Source organism: Rhagoletis zephyria, unplaced genomic scaffold, assembly GCF_001687245.7.
Source record: "Rhagoletis zephyria isolate East Lansing unplaced genomic scaffold, Rhagoletis_zephyria_1.1 Rzeph_scaffold_00585, whole genome shotgun sequence".
NCBI classification, from domain to species: Eukaryota; Metazoa; Arthropoda; class Insecta; order Diptera; family Tephritidae; genus Rhagoletis; species Rhagoletis zephyria.
The window spans coordinates 29245-53156 of NW_016157669.1; the positions used below are offsets into that span (position 1 = coordinate 29245).

The 23912-nt window shown below is 32.9% G+C and overlaps 1 protein-coding gene across 1 annotated transcript in view; it reads left to right on the top strand.

Annotated features, from left to right (window-relative positions):
- The first annotated feature begins 1194 nt into the window (after nt 1-1194).
- Nucleotides 1195-23912, top strand: part of mnb (minibrain) — a 38052-nt gene continuing 15334 nt past the window's right edge. The window contains 8 exon segments of the mRNA XM_017612898.1: nt 1195-1913; nt 12520-12647; nt 13765-13899; nt 20626-20797; nt 20880-21047; nt 21123-21409; nt 21812-22160; nt 22163-22480. Coding sequence (XP_017468387.1) covers nt 1298-1913; nt 12520-12647; nt 13765-13899; nt 20626-20797; nt 20880-21047; nt 21123-21409; nt 21812-22160; nt 22163-22480 — 2173 coding nt within the window. The 5' untranslated portion in view covers nt 1195-1297.

The following is a 23912-nucleotide window of genomic DNA, read 5'->3' on the forward strand; positions in this document are numbered from 1 at the left end:
TACTTAGCAATTCACGCTTTACACAGTAAACAAACACACACATTTTACAAAGTAAAACATTTCATGAAGTTGGCTGGTAGATCTTCTCGCTGGTTCGAATTATTGAGGTAAGCGCGATATTATCATTATGTGCCCACTGCTGGATTCCACTTATTTTCACCTCTGGAAAACGTGCAGTGACTTAAGTGCAGGTAAAATTTATAAGTTACGCTGATTTTATTAGTGGGAAGTATCAAGGAGTATTTTGGAAACCATAAAACTTTAAAAGCTATTAAACCTTTGTTGTGCAATTAAGCGGACTTCAAAAAAAAATGTATAAATGAATGAATTACAATAAAAGAAACATCATTTATTCCAAACATGGATTTTTCAAGCAAATCTGCCCGACGCACTTATGCGGATTTTGCTATAAATCTTGATTGTTGCATTTCCTAATGTAAAAAAGTTCAAATGCGGCGTAAATAATAGAAAATATTGATATTTGATAGATGCGCTTAAGCGGATTTAGTAGAATTTCTTAGATATCAGCTATTTGAATTAAGGACATTAAAGTATTGCAATGGGAACTCTCTCCAAGTAAACGAAGTACTACATAGTACTGGACCAATTTGGGATCAGCATGATTATGATTCAATACATCAAAAAATAGTAAGTAAAATGTAGGTAATTTTATTTGCTTTAGTTTTGAGCAGTACATATGCATAAGTGATACAATACAAAAGTCTTTGTTTGATCCTTTGTTATGCTTTCCTCAAACATATGCAGTTCAATATACTTACTCATTTACTTCATTATGAAACGTTTCTTCTTCCTTGTAGCTATGTACTTGTCAATAGTTCTATACCAAGTATATTTGTAGCTTATCCTTTGTGCGAAGAGAAAGGCGAAAGTGAAAACTAAATCTGAACGCATAAACGCAATTTTCCATGGTCAATTCATGCAGTAGAAAGGCACGCCCACATTTCACGTCACAGATGTTTTCTACCAAAAAAAAAAAAAAAATTTACGCATACACAAATATATTTTAGCATTGGCAAACAAAGAAGCCACTAGAACAGCTATAGTTCCTTAAAAAAAAAAAAAACAATATAATCTTAACGATACTACCTGCTCCATGTAAGGCACCACAGGTACAGAAGTTTTTGCATTATTTTTTTTTTTTGCCACAGCGCTTAAATATCCCTGCCACTTGCGGCACGCTAGACAGTTATTTAAAGTGCTTACGCGTGTGCATTGCGTTTAAAAAAAGTGTTCTAATATTTAGTTTTTTAATACAAATTGTCTTTGAGCTATAGTCATGAGCGATGCAAGCTTCTGCTATCCATACTACAACGCTCTATCGATACTAGAATCGCCAAGTGATCCCTCATACTTTAGCTACTCGAGCGTACACAATTCTACGATAATAAGTGATGTGCGCGAAAATGTTGAAACACCAGCGCAGAACATTACAACAATTTCCCTCCTTGCCAGCAGCAGTGGTGACGAAGAATTATCACCGCAAACATTGGACACCACTGAAGAGCAATCAACATTGGTTGACGCCGGACATAGTAGGGGAACTCTAGAGCGCTCAACAGTGACAGAGACAACGCTTAACTTTAATGCGCTTTCAATTTTCCACCCAACAAATTATTCGGCATTTGAAGCGAGTGCGTCACATTTTATATCAACCACCAGCACACCCATGTCCGGGCGTGGTAGAAGAGCGGAAGTTGGCGTTGAAGTGACGCGTTATGTAGCTGTACCGCCTGAGGCTTTGCCGATGCCTAATTTTGACCGACCACGGCCGCCGGGGAAGCGGAGACAAAGTAGCGACACCGACGGCGATAATGATGTCACACATTTTATAGCTGTGCCACCGCATGCGCTACCAATGCCGAATTTTCCAACAATACCAACACCTGAAAGCGGTAATGTTTGAACCAATTTTTTTTTTTATTAACTTTAAAAGTAAAAAGTTGGTGGGCTAGATAATGGAAATTATGTTTGTTTGTGCTGCTGGGAAAATTTTTGGTTTGACTGTGATTTGGTAGAGCAGCAGAAGCCAAATCAACAATTTTTTGAATTTTTGTTTTTTTTTATCTTATCTATGCAAAATTTGCTCACACTGAAGTTTTCAGTTTGCTAAATTTTTGTGAAAATTAAATACCTCATTTCTTGTGCGGGTTTTTTTTCTTAACAAAATTTTAAAATTTTTTTCTCAAGCATGTTTATTAAAATTTTTATATTTTTATAAACAAGTAGGATGAAAATTGTCTTCATATCTGCGTCGATTCATATTTTTGTTTAGTGAATGAAATTTTTATCGATTTTTCTTATACTAACTACCACTACCTTGCCGTCTTTTATGGACCACCAACAAATACACGTACAAAAGTTGGTTTAAATCCGGTGATTAAAAATAAAATACTTATTTGCATTCCATGCAAAGATCAACAGCTAGAAAAACAACAACTACCAAAATAAAAATAAAGAACAGCAAACATTGTGACGCGGAATTTAGTGCTATTTTAAAAATACTTGAATTTCGAACGAGAAGCTAACAAGCAATCGTCACTCATCGATCGTAGCGCACATGCGCATGTGAACATACATATTTATATACATTTATGTGACAGATGCGTGCAACTAATTAACAACGACATGTCCCTGAGAGATTTATGACCTCTTATTTAGAATACTCAACAACTAAAATGGAAATTTTTACCAAAATATCCTTTTTGGAAAGTATACTTAGATTTAGCTGTCAAAAAATGTCAATAAAGTTCCGTTATTCTGAAATAATTGCAATTTTTATGCAAACTCGACTAAAGGTATCGTGCATTTAATTAGCAACGCAAGTAAAATTCTTAAAAATTTTTGCGAATTAATTGATTTACGGTAAGAGTATTTTTATATTTTTACTAAAATTGTTTATTTGCAATGAACTTGATAGTTTTAGTTGAAAATAAAATGGGTAAGCGCAAATCGTGTAGCGAGGAAACTAGGGCTATTATCGTGCAGATGCGTCAGGATGGGAAATCTTACGGTGACATTGCAAACACCCTAAAAATTTCAAAACGGATGGCTTTCAATGCAGTCCAACATTTCAACAAAAATAAAACCACAATGAAAGTCCCACGGAAGAAGAGGCCACGAAAAACGACTGAGCGGGAGGACGAGTTGATTGTGCGCGAGTCGAAAAAGGATCCCCACAAGACGGCGAGTTGCAGTTTTCGGAGAAAATGATAGAGCGCCAGCTGTGGATACCATAAAAAGACGATTACGCGAAGCAGTACTCTTTGGAAGAGTTTCCAGGAAAAAGCTATTACTTTCCGAACGCAATCGACGAAATCGATTAGAGTTTGCCAGAAAATACCCGTCACTGGACCGCAAACGAGTGGAAAAGGGTACTATTTTCGGACGAGACGAAAATAAATAGAGTTTCTTCAGACGGGAAAAGCTATGTCCGCAGACCAAAATGCAAGGAGCTGGACCCTAGATATACTAAATCAACATTAAAACATGGTGGCGGCAACATAATGATTTGGGGTGCCATGTCGTGGCGTGGTGTTGGTCCTATTTACAAAATAGATGGACGCATGGACCAGTTCTAGTACAGAACAATCATGTACAACGTGATGTTACCATATGCTGATGCCAACATGCCCATTACGTGGATTTATCAACAGGATAATGATCCTAAACATACTGCGCGGGCTACAAAGCAATGGTTTCAGGACAAAATGGTGACCCTCCTAGATTGGCCTTCGTGTAGTCCGGACCTGAACCCTATTGAAAACCTTTGGACACATTTGAAGAAAAGGGTTCGTTCTCATAAAGTTGGCAACTTCCAAGATTTGTACGAAAAGGTCAAACAAGAGTGGGATGCTATTCCACAGGACATTTGCAAAAGTTTAGTGGAGTCAATGCCTCGCAGATGTCAAGCCGTGATTGATAGTAATGGATTTGCAACCAAATATTGACTTAAAAAGAAAATAAACGTTTTTTTTTGGCAAAAACAAACAGCGTTGTTAATTAGTTGCACGACTTTTTTAGTCGACTTTGCATAAAAATTGCATTTTTTCCAGAACGACGGCACTTTATTGACATTTTTTTGACAGCTTAATCTAAGTATACTTTCCAAAAAGGGGATTTTAGTAAAATTTTCCAATTTAGGTGTTGAGTATTATACAGAAGAGATCATAGATCTTACAGGGGCATGCCGTTGTTAATTAGTTGCACGCATCTGTATGTACAGGGGATGAAAAAAAATTTCGAAAGAATTAAAAAAAAATATATATATGCAGTGCCGCCCTAAATTATTGGCACAGGGAATTTTTCACAATATATGTAAAATGTTTTTCCTTAATTTTTTTCAGCTAATTTTTTACAAAAAATATGGTTCATACACGACATGAAGCCTAGAAACAAAATATCTCACGTTTGTGTAAAACGCAGGAAACTTTATAAATTTGCATACACGTTTGCTACTTTTTAATCAGATTTTCTACAAAAATTCTAAGTAAGCAGTTTTATAGCCCATTCAATTTTAGAGCAACAAAGTGCAAGTTTGAAGTTGGTAAAAAATTGCGTTGATTTTTGGCAATTTTTTTCACGCGGTTTTTTTCCTAGCAAAAAAATTTTGTCGAACATACTACTTTGTATGGAAGAAACTGCGTAAAAAATTTCCAAAATTCAACACGATTTTTTACCAACTTCAAACTTGCGCTTTGTTATACCAAAATTGAATGGGATATAAAATCACATGCCTAAATTTTTTTTAGAAAATCTGATGAAAAAATTGAAAACTTGTATGCAAATTTTTTGGGCACTAATTTTTATAATTTTTCTTTTTGTTGTAGTATCAACTAAATTTTTTGTGAAAAATTTGTGTAAAAAATTAAAGTAAACAATTTTGCATAGATATATCGTGAAAAAATCTCTGTGTCAATAATTTAGTGCGTAGCTACATATGTATGTATGTACATATTCTAAAGCAAAGTGATATCGCAATTTTATGCTCACGATAGAATTTTTTTTTGTAGCTCATTGGTGTTGATTGTGATTTATTAGTTGCCGCATATTGTTTCCCAATGATTTTGTGAACATTTTCTCTTCTGCCCTCCCCTGTTTGGCACATTAGGGTTGTTCCCTTAAACTGGAAAAAGCCTCTATATACTGAAAATACTCGAAGGGAGAGGCTATGCGACTCCCTTTAGATCCTTCAGATGAGGCGTGAATGAGCTGCGGTTGGTACTTGTAGGTTTGTTCTTGAGCAAGATAATCCAGCTTGGAGTCTCGTTAAATTTGGACATCTACAATGATTCGTCGTTGGGAAATTTGTCGGTTAGTTGTTTGTATAAAATTGTATGTCCATGTTTTCAATTCAGAACTTTCTTTGAAGCATTACGAGTGCCTTTCAGTAACCTCCGCATGTTTCCTAATATTAGTAAGCTTAAGAGCGTTAACATTATAAGTAATAACGTCTGCAATGTGGATTAACGAGCCCCGAGGTCGTGGGTTCGGGTCTCATAGGCAGTCGAATTTTCATTTAATTATTATATTTTTTTTTGTACTACGAAATTGTAGTACACAGCTCTTATTACTCGCCTACCGCTTTGTTTAATTACTTGTACAATAGCCAAAGTCTGGCCGTTTTGGCCAGTGTTGCCATCGAAAATTTTACTGATCCGCATTAATTCACGAGATAATTCCAACTTAACGGGTTGATCCGGATCAACGCTGCCGTATATCTATGCTTTAATGTATATGTGAATGATCTTTAAGAAGGTTCCATTCGTAGTGAAAAAACGCATTATAACTTTGAGTATTTTGCTAAGAAAAACTTAATACATTTTTAATTTTTTACTTTCATTACATTTTGTATCTTAATTAAATTTTTTATTTTTATACATTTTATTTTCATTTAAAAGTTATTGAATATATATATTTTTTTATCTTTACTTGAAATTTTTAATTTTTAAATTTTATTTTAATATCTTTAAGTTTTTTATTTTATTTAAAATTTTTTTAATTCTTATAGTTTTAATTTTTTTTTGTTTTCCTTTTTTAAATAATTTAAATTTTTTTGTTCATATTGTTTATTGTGTTTCCTTATTTTCCTTCCTTATATTTCATGTCTTCTTCTTAGGTACTTAATTTTTTGCTTTTAATTTTATTTTTGCGCTGAATGTATTTTATTTATCTCCTTTTATTCCTTCAATCGCATCACAAATTTAACTTCTCGAATTCTTTGTTGATTCTTTCAATTATTCACTTCGCTTCACTTAACATAAATGTTTTTGTTGCCGCTTTCTGTGCGCTGTATTTTCAAAATGTAAAAAAAAAATACAAAAACAAAGAAACACATACACCAATTGTTTCGCTATTTTTGAAAACGAAAACAGACGGTCGAACGAGCGTTGAAATTTGTCGACTCCGGTGAAAAATTGCAGTGCTCAGTGGAAATTTGTACGGCGCGGAAGACAAAATTGCGAGATAATAAATATTTTGGTAGATTGTCGGAAGAAAAACAGCTTTCGCTAGGCGCTGAATTGGCTTTTAGTATTTTTGGTGCAGATGTAAAAAATTAGTAAAACAAAAATATGTTTTAAATATAGTTAAAAAATGAAGCAATGATATAAAAAATCTGCTTATACTTGTTATACATTTTTTGTGAATAAGAAAGCAAAGCAAAAATTTGTCGAAAACAGTCAGAAGCAAGTAAATAAAAGAGTGTTTTACTTAAACTCTGTTGAAAAGTGAAAAAAAAATTATGTAAACCACGCCTTCACAGTCCACTCACCTAAATTTAAATTGCTGACTTAAAAAATAACAAATTCAATGCGAAAAAACTTAACTAAAAAATAACTAGGTGAATTGTGCTGGAAATTTTTTTCGGATTATTTCGAAATTGTTTAAATACGCGAGATTGTGCTTAGACCTACATATTTAAATTCAACTGTAAACAAAACATTGCGACATTGAGTGCCTCGCACTTGGTATTTTTTGTTTGGTGTTAAAAAACATAAATAAAAATTATAATTAAAGAAAAAAATCATGTCAGCCGCCGCTTTGGGTTTTTGGCCATCGCTGACTCCCGCCACAAAACTCAATAATGATTGGGATATGTTGGATAGCAGCACTACCGCCAACACTACAACTAGCGATTCCATTGAAAATAACGGCTTTTTCGATAGTTACGATGATAACAATAATTTGAACATCAGCAATGGCTTTGTGGCGAATGGAGAACTTTTAAGAAATTGTAGGTTGAATAAAAAATACGTTTTTTTTATTTTTAAGTGTTGGAAAAAATATTTTTTTTTTTATTAAAATAATTTTTAAGGAAAACTATTTATATAAGAAAATAATTTTTGTATTAATTTTTTTTTGCATAGAAAAATAATCGGGGCTATTTCCGCTGGCATTGTCGTTTGAAAACAAATTAAAAACGATAATTTGACATCACCGTTGGCGTTATCGACATATTAACAGAAATATGTCGGTATTACGTACATAAAACGAAGTAACGGCATAGAACTGTTCGTGCTAGTCGTTAACCAATATGCATAGGTCCGAGTTTTTATTGCTATTAAATTTAAATAACGTAATTTTTATAGGTAACTAATTTTTATAGGAAAATAATTATTATAGGAAACTAATTTTTATTTGAAATAAATTTTGTTATAAAAAAGTAATTTCTATGTGAAATCAATTTTTATATAGAATTTATTTTTATGAGAAATCAATTTTTAATAGGAACTCAATTTTTATAGGAAATCAATTCTTATAGTAAATCAATATTTATACGGAATCAGTTTTTAAAGGAAATAATTTTTTTTAGTAAATTAATTTTTATAGGAAAACAATTTTTATACGAAATCAGTTTTATTGGAAATTAATTTTTATATGAAATAAAATAGAGTTATCATTCTTTATAGCAAATTCATTTTTATGGGAAATTTATTTATTATTTAAAGGAAACAATTATTTTGGAAATTAATTTTTATGTTAGGTACATTTTTATGAATTCATTTTTTTGCAGATTTTTTGTTTGTAGGAAGTTAAAATTTATTCTTAAAAAAAAAAGAAATATTTAAAAGATATTGCATAAACATATTCATACTATGTTTTAAATATAAATGTTATTTAATATTATTAACTTTAAAAAATTTAACTTTTATTTATTGTTTATTTTTTTTATAATTCAGTTTTGAAATACTATTGTTTTTATTTATTCTATTTATTAAATTTTGTGTTGGCTGTTTCTTCCAAGTTATTCTTTTTTTAAATTTAGTCAATATATGTATAATTAATTTTTTGAATACTTAACTTCAAGGAAATAAATTACTTTTTGAAATTAATTTTTATGTTAAGTACATTTTTATATTTTATTTTTTTGCAGATTTTTTGTTTACAGAAAGTTTAAATTTATTATTAAAAAAAGAAATATTTAAAAGATATTGCATAAGCTTATTCATATTAATTAAAATTTCAAAATCTGAATGTTTTCTTTGATTACCAATTATGTGTAGATAAGTTTTGATTTTGATTCTTCAAAATTTTGTTTGTATGCGTATGTATGTATATAATTTTCTAGTGTTTTGTAATATTTTTTTCTTTCTTTGTTATTTGGTATTATATTTAATTTTGGAATGGTTTAATTTTCAAATTATTGTTTTTTTTAATTATCTTTTTTTCACTTGTAAGTTATTTTTTTAATAAATGGTGTTAATTCTTTTTAGTTAGATATTAATATGTTATTTAATATTATTAACTTTTAAACTTTTAACTTTTATTTGTTTTTTTTAATTAAATTTTTAAATACTATTATTGTTTTTATTTAGTGCATTTATTAAATTGTTTTTTTTTTGTTTTTTAATTGAGGCTACAGTTTCTTCGAAATATTATTATTTTTTTAATTTAGTTAATAAATTCTGAATTTTTTGAATTCATAGTCGTTGCACACCATTTCATATCACTTGACAATTTGCCAAATTTCGTAATCGCGCATTCTCACCGAATTCGATAGCCGTCGTCGCATAAGTAAATTAAATTTATTTAAACTTTTTGAAATTACATGTCAATTCAATGAAATGTTTCCCGCACAAAATCTAAAGAGCTGCGGGATGAAAATAAAAGAAGCAAATTTTATACATTTCTTGACACAATTTTACTGACGAGTGTCGAAAGCGCAGCTGCAACGCATTATTTTGCCAAATTTTCTAGCGCTTTTCTGCTGATTCTGTGTAAAATAAACCAAAACAAAGCCGAAGCTAACACTGCTACCAAACAGCCCCGCCCACCAGGCATCCCAAACTAATCACCATTGTGTGTTGGCTAATTCTTCGGTGACAATCAGCTGCCGTCATCAAGGAGGGAGGAGAATTTTGAGTGGGTGGTTGGTGGCCGGCCAGCAACCATAAATGCTCAGCTGCAAAGCACACACAGCCAATCACACAAATGCAAGTATCTGTGATTATTTGTATGAGATAAGAGCATAACTGAAAGCAAAGAATTTTTCGTTGTTTATACAAGAAATGTTTGCGGTCTTTTTGTGCACCTTTTTTGGTTGTGCGTTTGTGTGTGTGTGTTCTGCAGCTCCGATGCGGCCAAAAATATATTCGAATTCTCTGTGAAAATTGTGTAATATTCTTACAGGTTAAATAATTTCGTTTCCTAGTGCTCGCAGCGGTAACATATGTATATGCTCGTCTGTGTGTGTGCCTCATTTGATGTGCTGCTATTTTCGTCATTTACTAACATACAAACATATCTATAGATATACATATGTACATACATTTACATCTATAACGCCATGTGTGTTTGTAAGCTTTGTGCTATAATTTATTGTGTATTATTTAATATTTTTTTGACATTTACCGCTAATATTTATTCGGCTTTTTTCTTGCTGTTTCTCTATGCTAATATTTTAGTAGGTCGCCCCCGGCCGTAAATCGCATATTTTTTGTCATAAGCATAAGAGCATCATGCATATACTATGTACATGTATTTATATATGTACATAACTACATACATATGCACATGCTTAATAAGTAGGTTTTTTTTTCGCCTACTATTTGTATGCTTCATGTCCGTCTGCACGTTCACGAGACTATTTCGCTTTTTGGCAGCTCCCGGTATTTAGGTGATGCTCGCTATTACCCCTCTGTCGTCTCGCCGCAGCCGTTGCTAGCAGTAGCACCTGTGCCTATACTAGCTGCCTGCCTGGCTGACCTCGTTGTCGTCATAATTTCCCTGCTTCAAAATATTTCTCTTTCACAACAGCAAATTATTTATCACTGCATTGTTTAAGTGCATTGCACTTTCAAGTTTTCTGACGAACTTTCATCGAATTCATAGATTTTTAGGTGAGATATATACAACTTTTCTACGGCTTTGTTTTTTAATCAGAGACCATACCGAGTAAAGTACATATATCTATATACTATATACCCAGCTCTCAAAAATACGCTTAAAAATTCATTTAAAAACACCCAAGAAATGAAAAAGAAAATTACCTCTATCAAAATTTCTTAAATCAGTTTGCAGAAAAAATGTCCTATATTTATTTCGAGATGACAATTTACAGCAACGGTAAATCAATTTTTCAAACTACGGAAAGAATGAAAAATATTTTTTGAGATTTTTCTTGAGAGCGGATGCTAAGCTAAAATAGTAAAAGTAACATCTTTTTAGCATCTATGTAAACCATACTCTCCAGAAAGGCCTCTGATAAAACCTGAGAAATGATGAAAAATTCACAACGGTTGTCAAAAAATCCTGTATAAAATACGAAAAAATTAAAAATAAAATCTCGCGTTTTAAAAAAATTCGCACTATTTAATTTTTTTATCAATGCCAAAAAAAACCTACTAGTTTTTTCTGAAAATTTTAGACGTAATTTTTTCACAATCTCTTAATAATTATAATAAAATGTTTTTGCCTTTGTTTTTTTAGTGTAGTTCCGACCAACCATTGAGTGGAAAAATATTAAAAAATAGAAATTTATTTCGTACATATTTCTTTTATACATATTTTATCAATTTGTTATTTATTATTTTATTTATTTCTTTGTTTTTATACTTTTACTTATTTTATTTATTATCTTATAACTTTATTTATTATTTTATTTATTATCTTATAACTTTATTTGTTATTTTTTTTTATAATTTTTTTTTAATATAAATATATATTATTAGATATATATTTTTTGATGATTTTTTGTGTTGTATTAATTTTTTAGGTTTACATTTTTTTGTTTTTGATCTCATTGTTTAATTTATTTATTTTTTAATATCTTCCTTCGCTTTTAGTTTTTTACTTTATAGTTTTCAATTGTCTTACTTTTTTAGTTTTAAGTTTTTAGTTTTTCATTGCTTTTTGTATATATTTTGTTCTCTTATTTTTTATTTGTAAATTTGGATAGATAACAACCTTTTCTTAGATTTCTAACCGCTTTTGTTTCATATCTGCATTGCACTTAACAAAAATATTTTTAATTTATGTTACGTGACGCTCGTATGACAAAATGTTAAAAAAAAATATTGAAAAAGTCAAAATTTTAAAAAGGTTTTTCTAGATTTGCATAGCAATTAAATGGCCCCTTCTTCAGTAAAAAATTACAACGGTTGGTAGTAGCGATTTAAAGATATTAGTAAACTTGCGCGACGTTACAAAAAACAGAAGTGGATTTTGATTTCGATTACAAAATTGCAAAAATCTGAGAATCGGGCAACACTATTTGTATTAAAGTCTTTGTAGTAATATTGGAAATGTTTCAGGTGAATTTTCCAAGTTTTGAAATGTAAAACTCTTTGGCGTTATGTTTAATCAGCTGACGTTACGTTACTCAAATTGCCGTTGAAAATCTTTTGTTAATATTTTTCTTGAAAGAATTTTAACATGCATGCATGTCGAGCGTTCTTTTTATTTTTGCGAATAGAGTATGGCCACGCCTTCAAATTGTATTCAAAATTCGGTTCCGTCTCGATCCCTCGTTGCTGATTTCTAAACTCCCAAAAGGAGCCAAATATATGTAAATCGGCCTGTAAACATCACCTCAGCAAATATTCGATTTTTTTCTTGCCTCCACAAACCGTTGTATGTGGATATATGTATATCATAATCAGTGTGAAGAGTTCATTATTTAAAACATATGGTAAGCGAAATACCGCTAAATGCCTAGGTATAAAGTTGGTGCCACAAGTTGAGCAAAACATTGGGACTTGAAACGATGTTACGTCCTCAACACCGAATACCTACAAATGAAGGCTTAATCTCTGCTGGAGAGTCTCAACGTCTCTAGACGTTTAAACTGGGAGCTTTAAAAGCTTTGTGAAATTCAAGTAAATTCTTTCATGAGAGAGGTACAATTTTGAACTCGTTCTATCGGGTTCTCGTGACCTGGTGTGCCTCGCATTTCAATGGAGACTACCCTTTTTGACTTTATTTATTCGCTTTCTAATTGATAGTTTGTAAATGTATGTACATATCTAACTAACCTCCCCTTTTTTTTAATCTATTTTCCAGTATCCGCAGTTTATGTATCCAGTGCGGCAGTGGGTGTCGAGTCGGGACGTCAACGTCATGCGCCGCTCTATGGACGATTTGTGGTCGAAGAAGAGCTTCCTGCAACACATCGAGATGTTATGCATCACGTAAGTTATTGAAAAAAAAAAATTATTTTAATAAATTTTGTCTTTTTAAGTTAATAAAGTTTGTAGGACGAAATTCGATGATGTGGTCGTATGTATATTAGTACGCAGACAATAATTTTTCCAAAAATAAATATTGCAAAGTTTCAGGGATATTCAATTACAAAATTTTTGAAGGACATTTTCCATACCCATTCGTCCTTATACACCAAAAAATGTATTCCGTTGTAATTCTACAGAATTTTTTCTCTTATATTATACCTTTATTGTTATTCTAAATTGCACTGAACTTAAAAAAAGAAAATGACATAATCATATTTTTTAAATTTCAAAGTACTTTTCAAAAAATCTTGACGTCAGAGAGAAAAACTTAGTATAATTTTTTTTGTGTGTAAAATTTACTGTCGTACGTACTGCCAAAAGCCCCCGAAAAATGCAATGGGGGACCAATAAAAAATCGTTAGTATCAAAAAATGGTTAGATAAACGATTGGGTATTATTACTGAAATTCTCCTGAAGAGAACCAGAGTCCGATCGAAAAATATTGGTTTTCCCGAATTCTATACCATTTCTATGATTTCAACCCCCCCCACGGTTTTTTCGATATAGAACAATCCTAGGGAGTGAGAGCATAAAAATTGCGACTTTACTTTTTTTTTAGACCACCCTAATGTGCATACATAGTCGTCCATTCGACAAATTTTAAGACTTACTCCCAAATTCATAAAAAATAAGCAAGTCTTTAACCGCTTTATAAATCGTTTTTTATTTTTATTTTTTAGAAGATACTTATTTTAAATTTTTATTAAAAGTTTGAGGACGTTCTACACTGGCTTTCCTCTCAATTCCAAGTAATATCATTTTAATTCAGGAAATTTAAATTAAATTTATAGTTTTTCATAAACTTTTTAGCGTCTTTGCATTTTTTAATAAAAGTAAAATTTTTCGCCAGTTTACTAATTGCCTTTCAAGCAAAAAATTCATTCACTGTTGTCATGCCACAAGTGTTGTTCGTGTTTCGTTTTTTGCAATTTTAAAGCTTTCATGCAATAAAAAATTTTTATTACAATAATAAATGTTATGAATCTTTCATCGTTTTCTTTTCGTCTTTACTCTGCAGCGATCTAGTCCGACGTCATCGTCTGAGGTGCGTGCCATGCAGGCACGAATTCCAACACATTTTCGTGATCCAGCAACAGCGCCGTTGCGAAAATTAAGTGTGGATTTGATTAAGACCTACAAGCATATAAATGAGGTAAATATGAAGTGAAGAAAATTTTGTATAATTTTTTGAAAAGTGAAATTTCTTCGGAAAGGCATTAAAGCAAATTGAAGTTTTTTTAATGTAATTAAGGAGCCAACCAAAAAAAAAAAACTCGCCTTTTTGTTTGCCCCGGGGAAAAAAAATTTGGGTTCGTTTTTTTTTTTTTAATGTCACACTGTAGTATGGCAAAAAGTCCAACATTGGAGGAAACGAAAACACCATCAAATCTATTAATTTTTTTAACGAAATTGGTAAAATGTTATGAATGCGTAATGCAGTTTTAACACCTTTTTTCCAAGCTTTTAAAAGATTCTATGTTTCTCGATGTTTCTGCTTTTTCGTTCCAATTGAATTTTATAAAGTGTTGATCTCATTTTGGACACATATAAAAAACGTTTACGCTGTTTCAAGCGAGTCTATGTTTTTCATTTAAGCTTAGAAAAAGTTTTTCATTGAATCGAGGCCGTGCCTTTACTGTTTTAACTTAGAATTCCACTTTTTTGTGGGTTTTTATGCCTTCACTGTTATTTATTTATGGTTCGAAAACATTCTTCAATAAACCGAAACCTTATCTACTACTTTTAATTTCCAATCTCTCTGTGGAATTTTCTGTTTTATTAAGTTTAACTAACGACTTAACTACCGTTTAAAATAGAAAAGTAAATTGCCCTAAATAGAGATTTATTGTTGTTGTTTTTCGTGCCTTTTTTAATTTTTAAAAGTTTCTGTTTTCGTTGTTTTTAGTTTTTAGCGTTAAACAAAGTTAAAGTTCGTGCAGTTGTCATCTTTATAACATTTGTAAAAATTGGTGGTGATTACCAGTTGCTTGCGACAATTCTATGTTTTCTACGTTTTTATTTCAGAACTCTAAAGTACATTTTTGAACGTAATGTACACGCTTTTCTTTTAATTAATTAATTTAATTAAGTGTTGAAGAGAAGTTAATAAACTCACAATTTTTATGAAGTTTTCTATGTTTTCAAAAAGTGCGTTTTGCCTTATTTCCTTAGTATTAGAAGCATTTTTTTCTTTCCCTCGAAGTAGTGGGTAATGCAAAGCTTTTTTAAAGCGATTTGTAAGATGATGCTTTCTGGTTTCATACATACTCAAATTTTCACTGCTTTTAAAAAAATATTTGGAGAAAATTTTAATTTTTAAATCGCGAATTGGCCTAGTTTTGGGACTCTTTCTACGTTTTTGATGTCTTGGGTTTGTTAAATTTTCATAGTTTTTGTAAAGTTTTCCTTGAATTTCCCGAAAAAATTTTAAGAGCAGTTGTAAGCATTTTTCAGCATTCTATATTTTCGATGTTTTCAAGCCATTCTATTAATCCCTCATAAAACGATTATTTTCAGAAATTTCGGTAATTCTATGTTTTCTATGTTTAAGGAAAAATTGCCATTTAATAAGAAAGAGATCAGCTGATCTTCTAAACTACATGATTTTATATAATTCCTTACATGTACTATGTATTACTTCACATTTTGCAAAGTGCTCACTAACTACATACATACATATCCCTTTTTTCCCCCAGCAAAAGCAGCAACAACTTCAGTAGTATGTATGTATCTATTTTCCCTTGCCACCAAATTGATCTGCTTCTGACGCTGTTGTAATTCTTTGCCTTGTAACATTCATTCTTTGCTCATACTCATAATTGTTTGGCTGTCGTTGACAGTTACAACAACAATAAAAGCTACAAAATTGTCGTTTGCTTTACCAATGACGAAGCCAAAATTACAACATACAACTACTTAGTAGTATGCCGCCCTTGACCCAACGACAGCAGCAACGACGACTTTTCATCAGCTGCCCTAAACAGCAGTAATAACAACAACAATAATGCTGGCAATTTTTCTCAACTGCAACATTGTTGCCACCTGCGTCAGCGCGTGCACAAACACATGCTCAATATATTGATGGATGTACGTATGTATGTATGTGCCGTGCACATTTTAAAATAAACGCAGTAAAAGTCATTGAATTGCCTTTTAGTAGCTACATACATAGTCGAATAAGTAGTCAGTCGAGAGGGTGCGGAGGGTGGTGGACGAGCCAAGTCTGTGAAATTCTAAACTATTGCGGTCATCACTATACACTCGCATGTGTTTGTTTGTATGTACGTAGATATTTTTTTCTGGATCCAACACAACTTGAGTCTGATGTTTAACTTGCCGCCCCCCTCACTGCCCTGACTCACTGATTTATCAATTTTTCTTGTTGCTTATTTTTCTTCGTCGTTGTCTCCCTATTGGTGCGCTTGTGTTTGTAAAAATAGCCAACAATAATGGGAAATAACAATTGACGACATCGGAAAAGTGAAAATTTCTGATTTTCAAATTGATTTTAAATAATTTAACGCGTGCCTGCCTGCTTGCGTGCTTGCCTTTGATTTGTGGTTAGCAGCACGCTGAGCAACAGCAGGAAGACGGCATTTTTTGTGATTACAAAACAGTCTAGGTTGTAATTTTCTTTTACTTTATTTTTCAGTGATTAGATCAAATTTATGATAATTTAAATTTCTGCGAAAAGCATCAAAAACATAGAAAAGTGGGCTTAAGTGGTAGAACAAATGAAGAGTCTATTAAGAAGGTTCGTAACATGATGCCCAAACACGAAAACCATAAAAAAAGTTGGTTTGTTTCGCGGCGGCTTTAATTTTAAAAACATAGAAAACATTGCACGTGTAATTTGAAAGAACCCAATTTGTTTTCCTTTAAAACATTTGCGTAAATTCTTTCTGAAGCTATACTGGAGAATTTTACTGATTTGTATTGGTTTCAAAAAGCAAAAATAATATGTAGTAATTATTTTTAATGCGAAAACAAATAAAAAATAAATGATGGAAGTTCGTAGCTTAATGTATTCCTGCCACTATTTAGAAAACATTGAACGATGCAATTCGAATGCATATAACTTAACTTTGAATACCAAAAGTTTACACTGATCGTTTAAAAGCCAATCTGAAATGTGTTATTCTAATTAAAATTTTGGTTATTCTATGTTTCTTGGCATTTTGAATTGGTTTCGGTGCATTAAAATAGATAGAAAAATTAAATCGAACAAATGAAAAAGGCTTATAGCACAATAAAATCGTATACGTGATTTAAAACTAAAAAAAAAAACAACGTTTACAGTACGTTTTATGTTAAAAAAAAAAAACAGAATGTAATGAATAGAAGAATTTAAAAATGCATAAATAAGTTTCACTTACGTTCACTGTTTTGAAAGTTATACTTGCATGCTAAAGTCAAATGCTTAATTTATTGGTCCATTTCGGATAATATCGGAAACAGAAACAATACGTTTATCATAGTTTTATGCACGCAAATGTCCATTTTCTACAAACAAGCTAAAAATAAAATGTTCTTGGCACTTTCATATTTTAAATCCAAAACATCGAAAACATAGACTTAATGCAATAAAAAAAAATGAAAGGAATATTTCTTTTTTATACCACAAATATTTGCCTTAATCGTTTTGACAGCTGTGCGTGAATATTTCAGTCGAATTACTAATTTGTAAAGCGATTTGAAAAACATCGCCATTAAAAAGAAAACGTTTTTTAACAGTTCTAAGCAGCTAAGTGCACATTTTCTATAAGTAAGGAAAAATTACTGATTTTTTCGTTCCAAATTTTCAATAAAAAAAAACATCGAAAACATAGAAGGTGTTAAGTTTAAATTTTTTACTGTAAACAGCTTCAAATACAATTTCTGCACGTTTAACAAAACATCAAAAACGTATTTACATGAAAAGAAAATCTATGTTGTACTTATAATTTAAATGATAGTTTCTCTAAAGTCGGAAATCGAAACATCGAAAACAGGAAATCATATCGCTACCTAAAGGAGAAAAGGTTTCAAGTCCACTTTTTTCCAAAATTTAGGTTTTGATGCGATACCACATAGATTTTTCGTCTCTCCTGAACAATTTCAAAATATGGAATTGGCAACTTTTCACCTTTAAGTAACGATATTTCATGGTGTTCCCTACTGTAACAAATGCCTTATCCCATTTTTTGCTTTAAAAATTAAAATATCGCAAAAATAGTTTGACTNTTTTTTTTTTTTTTTTTTTTTTTGTTACCTACACCGAAATTGTATACCGCCGAAGACGCTCTGTGCAGCAAACATCTCCAATTTCAGTGTGGCTGCTGCTGCTTAAGCTGTCGCTAACGCCAACGCCGCCGATGTGGTCGCCGTAACCACAGTCACAACCGCTAGCTCACTTGACTGTCTGTCGCCACAGACCCTCTACGGCGCGCGTTCAGCTGTCGGCTATTTGCCTTTTTGTTGGGCTGCATGACTGACTAAGTCGTTGGATATCAGGCTAACGAGCGCTGCACACTGTGTCGACTACTTCGCTGCTAACGTCTACGCGTCGGCATACACCCATTTTTAAGCGTTTCATTTCTATTTCTCTACATTTTTCTATAAATTCCCTATTTTGTTTCGGCTCGTTTGTGGTGCGGCCACACACAGTTACAGACAGCTGGCTGCTGTGTAGTTAGTGGTGAGTGTTGCTTGCTTTGCAGCTTTTTAGGCGCATACAATACGCAGAGAGAAAGAGAGAGCCCGCACTCAACTCGCTATCCACGCGTTTGCGCTCTGTTGCGAGCAGCAAATAAATTGGCAGTCAAATATGTAGTCCATTTGGTAGCAGCCTTCATTCACTCTTTGCCGCTCAGAGCATTTTCGCCCTGTGTTCATTTTTCTTCGGAGTCTGCAAATGTCTACAAAATGTTGCAGCATCATTCTTCTCATGTCCTTCTCGTTCATTCATACCTATTTTGTATAGAGACATGGCCGCTCGTCCTTACATACATATGTACGTTCAGTATAGATACACTGCGCGCGCTTGCGTATCTGCGCAGCTATTTGGTGGTCGTTGTGTATTTGTAAGCTGTCCTACACACATACCCGCACACACATATATGTACATACACATACACACCTTTACACACAAACAGGCGCGCGCATTTCTGACCATTATCGACGTTTTGACTTTCTCTGCTAATGTTTGTGGCGTTAGCAACAACTCTTTCCGCTTTGCCATTCTTCCATTCGCACTGCTTTGCAATCCATTCCGTTTTGGCTGTATAGCTATATTCCTTTAGGTGCATGCATGCATGCATGTGTGTGTGTGTGTTTAGTATATGTGAGCTGCATTGGGTTATCACTGTTGCTACCCCCGTTTGAAGCACTCCCCCTACCACCATTCACTCATTACCTTGCCATATGCTCTTCTTCCTTCCGCCCTTCCAACCCTGTAGTCCCTTGGCCTTCGTCGCCCATTTTTTCCCTGCTCGTCTCGTTGCCTGACTCTTTAACTGAAGACTGCCTGTCGCTTAGCCGGTTTACTGTTTACATTAGTCCTTTTTTGTCCGTCTGTCCCAATCTGCGTTGCTTTTGATCAGGTTCTTTGTTTCCCCTTTGCTCTCATGCGGCCCTGTTTCGCTACTCCATCTGCAGTTTAGGTAAATTTTTTATTTGCAATTTTCTCATTTCATTTGAAATGTTTCTGACTGTTTCAATTGGTTGTTTGCTGATTTTTTGAGCTGAAATCGAATTGCACTGTACTTTTTTGCAATGTTGGCCACTCAATATAACTAGTTTGATTGCATACTTTTAGGGTAGCACGAAAAACACAGATTTCAGGGACAGCATACTTTTGGTAGTTGATAAAACTTTCGAGTCAATTTCCTTGATCCTAGTACAGTTAGTACAACGTGATGAGAACAAAAAATTTGCACTGAAGATGGCACAACGCCGAAACCGGTGTTTCTCCGAACCAAATTTGACAAGGGATTAAGGAAAATCATTCTACAACACATCATACCCTGTCGGAGACACCAACAATCAGAAAGAGATCATTCGAAACTATCAAAGCTTTTTAGGAACGAAAGTTTAAATGCTAATGCATGGCAAGGTAGATGAAATATTAAAGCTCTGGTGAATGATAAGTTGGTGAAAGCCCTGACTTTTTCAGACTTTCATCTTGAAAAGTACCTCAGGTGAAAGCATAGTTTTCTGAAGAAAGCACCTACCTTTTCAGACTCTGTAACTTGAAAAATGCCTTTCCGAAATTTTTATTGAGATTTTAAGTTTTGAATTTGAACATCATTTGAGTAGCAAGTTTAAAATTAAATAAAACAAAAAAATAAATAATTCTAGTATGTATTTATCTTGAACGTTGTTTTTTCCTAATTTATTTTTTTGAACTGGAAACTGCTTCCCACGTCTGTATATGAGTGTTTACAAGTTTGAAAATCTTATTTGACATATTTTCTTGTCGTGTTTGCTCAAAATTTTTTAGTTTATTTAAAACTTTTATTTTCTATGGGATTTGAGAATACTCTAACTAAAGTTGTAAGATAATTTAAAAGTGTAGCACAATTTTTTTAGATAAACCGAAATTAATTATATATTTACTAAAAGTTTATCAATTTTATTGGAACCCCGAAACAATTGCGCTTTTGGCGAACTTGTGTTGTAAGATAATTTAGAAGTGTAGCACAATGTTTTTTTTAGATAAACCGAAATTAATTATATATTTACTAAAAGTTTATTTATTTTATCGTAACCCCGAAATAATTTCGCTTTTGGCGAAATTGTGTTACCCAAAGAAATCAGTTTTGAAATTTAAAAAAATTTAAATTTTCTCTTTTTTACCAAAATTGTTCAATAAAACAAACGATAAATTTCATCTACACAGGTATATTATGCGAAAAAGAAGCGACGCGCCCAACAGACTCAAGGCGAGGATGATTCGTCGAATAAGAAGGAGCGTAAATTATATAACGACGGTTACGATGATGATAATCACGATTATATAATTAAGAATGGCGAAAAATTCTTGGATCGTTATGAAATTGATTCCCTAATTGGTACGATATTGTAACTTGCTCTTTAAAGATTAACACACAAACTAAATATTTTGTTTTCTTCTTTCATTTCACTTCAACACAGGCAAAGGCAGTTTCGGGCAAGTGGTCAAGGCATATGATCATGAAGAGCAATGTCATGTAGCGATAAAGATAATTAAGAATAAGAAACCGTTCCTAAATCAGGCACAAATCGAAGTTAAATTGCTAGAAATGATGAATCGTGCAGACGCCGAGAACAAATATTATATTGGTGAGTTTGCATTTTGTCTCTTCTTCACGTTATTAATCCTCCTATCAAACCATTTATTCCCTTTACTTTTTACAGTGAAATTAAAACGGCATTTCATGTGGCGCAATCATTTATGTTTAGTTTTCGAATTGCTCTCCTACAATTTATACGATCTACTGCGAAATACGAATTTTCGCGGTGTTTCATTGAATCTAACGCGTAAATTTGCCCAACAGCTTTGCACTGCACTACTCTTTTTGAGTACACCAGAACTGAATATAATCCACTGTGATCTAAAGCCCGAGAATATATTACTTTGTAATCCGAAGCGTTCAGCAATTAAAATTGTCGATTTCGGCAGTTCATGTCAACTGGGGCAAAGAGTGAGTATAAGAAAAATAAAGCAAATGGATATAGGCATACGGGTTTTGTGGTTAAAAATTTAGGCATAAACCCTGAGCTCGCAAATATAAAAATTAAAAGCATTAGTATTTTCCATTTCTGAACCAAAAAAGATGAAACTATCATAAATTTCGCAACCACGCCTTGATGCTAGTTTCAAGTAAGATTGCGTAAGCTGAACCTTTCAATCTTCAATACCGTAGAAATAAAAGAACCCGATGGTTTGTATTTTTTTACATTTTGGAATTCCAGGAAAATCAAACCTTTTTTCCACAAAACCCCAGATCTAGTGATCGGAAAAATGTATTTATTTTGTTTACTTTTTGATTCACCTTTTAATATATCCGTTCTTTTCCTTTCTTTCTCTCTCTCCGTACATTCAGATATATCAATACATTCAATCACGTTTCTATCGTTCGCCGGAAGTGCTACTCGGCATCCCCTATGATTTGGCCATCGATATGTGGTCGCTCGGCTGCATTCTAGTGGAGATGCACACCGGCGAGCCGCTCTTCTCCGGCTGCAACGAAGTCGATCAAATGAACAAAATCGTCGAGGTGCTCGGCATGCCGCCGAAATATCTGCTCGATCAGGCGCACAAGACGCGCAAATTCTTCGACAAAATCGTCTCGGACGGTTCTTATGTATTAAAGAAGAGCCAAAATGGACGTAAATATAAACCGCCGGGTTCACGTAAACTACACGATATACTCGGTGTCGAAACTGGTGGACCAGGGGACGACGCTTAGATGAGCCAGGACATTCGGTGGCGGATTATTTGAAATTCAAAGACTTAATACTGCGAATGTTGGATTTCGATCCGAAGACACGTGTCACACCATACTATGCCTTGCAACATAATTTCTTTAAGCGTACAACCGATGAGGGTACGAATACAGCAGCGAGCATAGCAATATCATCACCGTCGGTTAGTTCGACATCATCGTCGGTGGCGATGGTAGTAGGTAATCAACAACAGAGTCAGCAACAGGCACAACAGCAACAGTTGGTGTCAGGCGGTGCGTTGCAACATCCAGAGCCACAATCGCACGGTGAGTCGATAAAACGCTACAGATTTTATTAAAAAAGAAATCAAAAAGCATCACTCACATGCACTTGCCATACACATTCACCCACACAACCACTTTTAGAAAAGTGACGTTTTAAGATTTTGTATTTTTCCATATTCACTTTGCATTGATAATACATTTGATTTCAAATGTAGAATTTATTTATTTATATATGTATGTATATTCGAACAATAATTTAAGTGATGAGTTAGCAATAAAATGCTATGAAAATTAAAAAAAAAAACATTTATCTTGTGTTCTTAGCCGTAGTTTTGTAAAGCTAGGCACTCGTACCGTACTCGGCGTGTGATTTTTCAGTGTAATTTCAAAATTTTAATTTATAAGATCTGACACTCCGATATGTATGTATATATATGTGCCCTGTGTACCTAGCTTAAATGTTTGTGCAGGTTTTTTTTGCGTGTACATTCGGTTCTGGTATATAACAGCGACATGCCTACGTACAAACCTATACTCACGCCTGCAGTTTTAGAGTATTAACATCAATGTTATTTATGATTTATTTATTTTCGCTTATAATTTATTACCATATTTACATAATTCATTTGCTTGTGAGTTAAAATAATTAATTTTTGTAAAAAATACGAAAGTACAAATAAATACAAATTGTGGCTTGTGAGCGCACATTGTCATACAAAAGTCGAGCTCCAAAAAGTTATTTTTTCAATGTTGGCGTGCATCATAAAAACATAATAAGGTTGAACCGTTCTCTCAATTCGTAAGCCATGTTTTTTCTTAAGTTTCCACCGACGGAGCGCCCTTCCATACTTGCCGTCCGTATCAAAATATCAAATTGCTGCTGATAGAGAGAGAGAAGCAACGACAACCTCACAGTCATGGGGCTGGTGGGGCTCTAAATTTTAAAATTGCTATATTGTTTGCAAAAGGCAAAAATGCTAAAAGTATCTTTCGGCGGTTCTACCTTGCTATATTAATTAAGACTTATAAAATTTGTCTCTACTAATTATGTTTCGCAAAAATCACTACAAACAATTGATTATAAGGTTAGCGAAAAAAATTAAGACTGTACCAAAAAATCGAAAGTTGCAAAAATTTTGGGACAGCAGTTACATTTTGGCCTGCATACACAATATAAGGTTTTACCCTATTATGTAAGGTTAATCAGCTGAAAAATGCTTTACGGAAACTTTGCAAATATTTTATTTTAGGACACTATTATATTTTTTTAAACGGTCGAAAAATTATGTCATCGGTTTTTTTTTATGGGAATTTGGGTAGAAAATTTTTGGACAATTGTTCTTTTGTTTTAAGATTTTTAGTATGAGTTTTGCGAGCTGAAAGTATTTAAAACACCTGATAAATTTGTCCCGAAAAGTACTTGAATGAATTATACGTTCGAAAACTGGTACCAAAAGTGGCTCAACACATATTT